The following is a 4,428-nucleotide window of genomic DNA, read 5'->3' on the forward strand; positions in this document are numbered from 1 at the left end:
GCTCAAGGCGGGCGCTGCGTTGCGCTAACTTTTGGGCGGCTGAAACTGTTTAAAATCATTATTTAGGGTTGTTTTATAAGGCTAAGGGTGTTATTGGGGTATGATAGATAATGTTTAGTAGAGTTATAGTAGCGAAGAGGCCGGAGGAACGTCGGCGGCAGCGGCGAGGGAGGGAGCGCGCGCGCGCCATGTATGGAGCGCGGCGCGTGCGCGGCCGCCGCCTATATAAACCTGGGACTCCTCTCTCCGCCGCACTCGCAGTCTCGCTGCCGTAGAGTCAACTTCCAGCGCGTCCCGACACAAACACAAACCGCCAAAATGTGCGACGACGATGTTGCTGCGCTCGTAGTAGACAATGGCTCCGGCATGTGCAAGGCCGGTTTCGCCGGCGACGACGCGCCCCGCGCCGTCTTCCCGTCCATCGTCGGTCGCCCGCGCCACCAGGGCGTCATGGTCGGTATGGGCCAGAAAGACTCCTACGTAGGTGACGAGGCCCAGAGCAAGAGAGGTATCCTCACCCTGAAGTACCCCATCGAGCACGGCATCATCACCAACTGGGATGACATGGAGAAGATCTGGCACCACACCTTCTACAACGAGCTGCGCGTCGCCCCCGAGGAGCACCCCGTCCTGCTCACCGAGGCTCCCCTCAACCCTAAGGCCAACAGGGAAAAGATGACCCAGATCATGTTTGAGACCTTCAACTCCCCCGCGATGTACGTCGCCATCCAGGCCGTGCTCTCCCTGTACGCCTCCGGTCGTACCACCGGTATCGTCCTGGACTCCGGTGATGGTGTCTCCCACACCGTCCCCATCTACGAAGGTTACGCCCTTCCCCACGCCATCCTCCGTCTGGACTTGGCCGGCCGTGACTTGACCGACTACCTCATGAAGATCCTCACCGAGAGGGGTTACTCTTTCACCACCACCGCTGAGAGGGAAATCGTGCGTGACATCAAGGAGAAGCTGTGCTATGTCGCCCTGGACTTCGAGCAGGAGATGGCCACCGCCGCCGCCTCCACCTCCCTCGAGAAGTCCTACGAACTTCCCGACGGTCAGGTCATCACCATCGGTAACGAGAGGTTCCGTTGCCCAGAGGCCCTGTTCCAGCCTTCCTTCCTGGGTATGGAATCCTGCGGTATCCACGAGACCGTGTACAACTCCATCATGAAGTGTGACGTGGACATCCGTAAGGACCTGTACGCCAACACCGTCATGTCCGGTGGTACCACCATGTACCCCGGTATCGCCGACAGGATGCAGAAGGAGATCACCGCCCTGGCTCCCTCCACCATCAAGATCAAGATCATCGCTCCCCCCGAGAGGAAATACTCCGTATGGATCGGTGGATCCATCCTGGCCTCCCTGTCCACCTTCCAGCAGATGTGGATCTCCAAGGAGGAATACGACGAGTCCGGCCCCGGCATCGTCCACCGCAAGTGCTTCTAAGCATCTCATTGACCGTCGCGCGGCCGCGGCCGCCGGCCCCCGCCGGGCCGCTGCCGGGCCGCTGCCGGGTCGCTGCCGGGCCGCTGCCGGGTAGCCGCCGGGCCGCTGCCGGGCCGCCGCCGCCGCGCGAGCGAGTGCTGTGTGTTGTGGTGCTCTCGGTTCGAGTTCGGAACGCAAGCATTTTGTACGTTGTACGTAGTGATACCTGACAGAACTGAACATCTAATATAACGCCATCTATCGTAATGTAATTTATTGTAAAATTTATATAAATTTAATTTTTCTTTTTTATTTTTATTATACTCGGGATCGTTATGGATCTCACGCCAAAATGTAATTAATAAATAAACGGTTAATTTATTTATTTTAATTACATCATTTCTTTTTATACAGTCGTTGACTTTGGTTTTTGATTGAAACTCCCCACCCGTTCCCACCCTTCTGTTGATGACGAGTAGTTCCGTCATCGCTACGACATTTTTTTCATAACATCTAATATTCTAAATGCAATACGCACCTGACCGAAAGTAGGTCAGCCTTCCAAAACATGTAAACATTCGACACCTACACATGAAACTTTTCAAAAGTCGTAGCTAATCATTTCATGATACAGGCGGCGCTGCGGGTGCCCGATCGTAGATACAGAATTAGAAGCGGAGGTTACCCCACACGCGTCAGAATTAGCCGCGGCGTGCACTACCATAAATAGTAAAGACAGCTCCCGCGTCCAAAAGCATTTCTAAATATACCGGCACCGCGCGGCGCCAGTTGCCACGGGAACCTGAGCCCAGTGAGCCAGTAACAAGTGAATAATTCACTTGAAACTCATGTTTCCGTAAATACCGTGTTTGCTCGCGGAGCCATCGACTGCGCTGGTCTAATAATACCCGGTCTCCCGGAGCGCGCCGCCACCGCTCCTACACTACTACACCACCATACCGACATACTACATTATCATACTCCACGAGTGACGAGTTATTGACTCGCATCATGAAACTCGTCAAACTATTTTGATAGCTTCGTGAACGTATCTTGTTCCCAAACAGAACGATCAACTTTGTCTATAATTGTATTAACAGTTGATCTTAGCAAACGTTTTATTTTCTGGTTGTCAGTAAACATCTTCAAAAACGCGGTCAATTAGCTTTTAATTTGTAACGTTGTTTTTCCGTGTGATAAGTGATAGGAGATATGGTCAGGAATAGAACCCGCGATGTCGGCAGCTGACGGGTTGTGTTACGCCGTACGCGGTGTCGCAAGCGCTGCGCACGCGCACTTCGCAGATGTAAACAATGAAACTATTGGTCGGTTTATTTTCGTGCGCTTATCTCCCGCGGTTCCGATGTCTTTTTATGGATCGACGAAAGTGATTGTATCATTCGTCTTTTTGCTTTAATTACTTTGTGAGTAGATGTAGCCTATACCAACGAATTAATTTCATATATTAGATTTGGTATCATTCTTTACCTACGTTACTCTTATATTTTGCAACTAGTTTGTTGATACTGTAGTATAGGAACTGTTTACAAATTGAAGCATGTGATAGGCAGTTAGATATAATTTTAGTATCTATGAGTATTCATTGTTAGTATCACAGTCACCAAACTACATAAACAATAATAGTAGAGTTAATTTAAGTAGAGTACTACGACTTTTATAAACTCGTAACATCTTAGATAAGTAGTTATTTATAAATTAAAAAGTTAGTATTTTGTTCAGTAGTTATGATATCTATTTAAAAAAAATCGTCTTTACTTCTGCTTTGTAATATCCCATAAAGTACGGCGTGTCGAGGAATTAGTATCGATGACTCTTGAAGCCGTGATGGGAACGCTTTGCGTCTTTGGGTCATATTGTACTGCTTTAGATTCCAGCACAAAACAACTGGGTTTATCTGTAATTATGTGTATCGTGATTTTGATATTCGTGGCCGTTTGACTGTTAAGCCCTTTGTGGTTGGGCTGCGGAGGCACCAGTGTCACATTTATTTCTATTTATTAACAGCAGTTTTATGCACTACTGTGTTCTGGTTTGAAGATTGTGGTAAGGCAACAGGAAGATTTACGTGGCATTCCAACTTAGCCCTTTGGGGTAGCAACGGATCTGTAGTTAACCTTAGATATGAACCTAATATTATCAGGGGTGGATGACAGATGTCCATGGGCAGTAGCCACTTACCATCAGGTGTACTGCACTGTCTAATTACTTCCCCAATATTTTTGAAAAAGAAAAAATAGAAAGTCTTCAAATTTCTTGTAATGATAAATATGGTTAAATATCGACCACCAGGCGAAAACTAGGCATGTTATATTATGGTCATTTGATTTCTTCACCAGACAAACGTAATGGTCCGAAAATTTGAGCTAACTTCACACGGTCGGGTCTGCGACCAACATCACATGACGATTAAATATTATTTTGTGAATCATTATAATACTCGTACTTTGTGAGCTTATACATTTCAGTTAATTTATAAATCATAGACATTCATAATTTGTTTATTTATCGTATAACTCCCATCAATCAGTCGATCCAATGTTTTACCACAGCTAATTAATTAGTAAGTGACTTATCACATTATTTAAACCAGATTACAGCAGCGCTTAACATTGCTGCCATAACCAAATAGGTATGATGTTTCAAAGTATACTTCAATTTTATAGTAATTAAATAATACCAGTATGTCTGAATCATACATCATAGAAAACGAAAATACAATTACGAAACGTATCCAAAATTAGAATCGCAACGCATAGTGCACCACAACGATGACCGATTGCAATGACACTAACTATGACGATAATAGAAGCAATTCGTGTGTTATTCTCGGCCGGGACTTTTATAGAAGTAAGTGTGGTGCCAAGAGAACAGCTGAGCACGCGCCTATTGGTGGTGAGCGCTGCCTGTTAAGGTATGAAGCGGTGGTGAGGCCTCGGCCTAGAGATACGAGGGTTAATAGTTCTTTTTTAAAGGTCGTAG

At 46.8% G+C, this 4,428-nt stretch overlaps 1 protein-coding gene across 1 annotated transcript; it reads left to right on the forward strand.

Moving 5' to 3' along the window:
- Positions 1-242: 242 nt before the first annotated feature.
- On the forward strand, positions 243-1,481 carry A1 (actin A1). The gene has a single exon (XM_073090209.1). The coding sequence runs from the start codon at positions 319-321 to the stop codon at positions 1,447-1,449; it is 1,131 nt and encodes a 376-aa protein (XP_072946310.1). The 5' UTR covers positions 243-318; the 3' UTR covers positions 1,450-1,481.
- The last annotated feature ends 2,947 nt before the right edge of the window (positions 1,482-4,428 follow it).

Source organism: Epargyreus clarus, unplaced genomic scaffold (assembly GCF_041222505.1).
Source record: "Epargyreus clarus isolate Ecla_fem2 unplaced genomic scaffold, WU_Ecla_fem_2.2 ptg000032l, whole genome shotgun sequence".
Classification (NCBI taxonomy): Eukaryota; Metazoa; Arthropoda; class Insecta; order Lepidoptera; family Hesperiidae; genus Epargyreus; species Epargyreus clarus.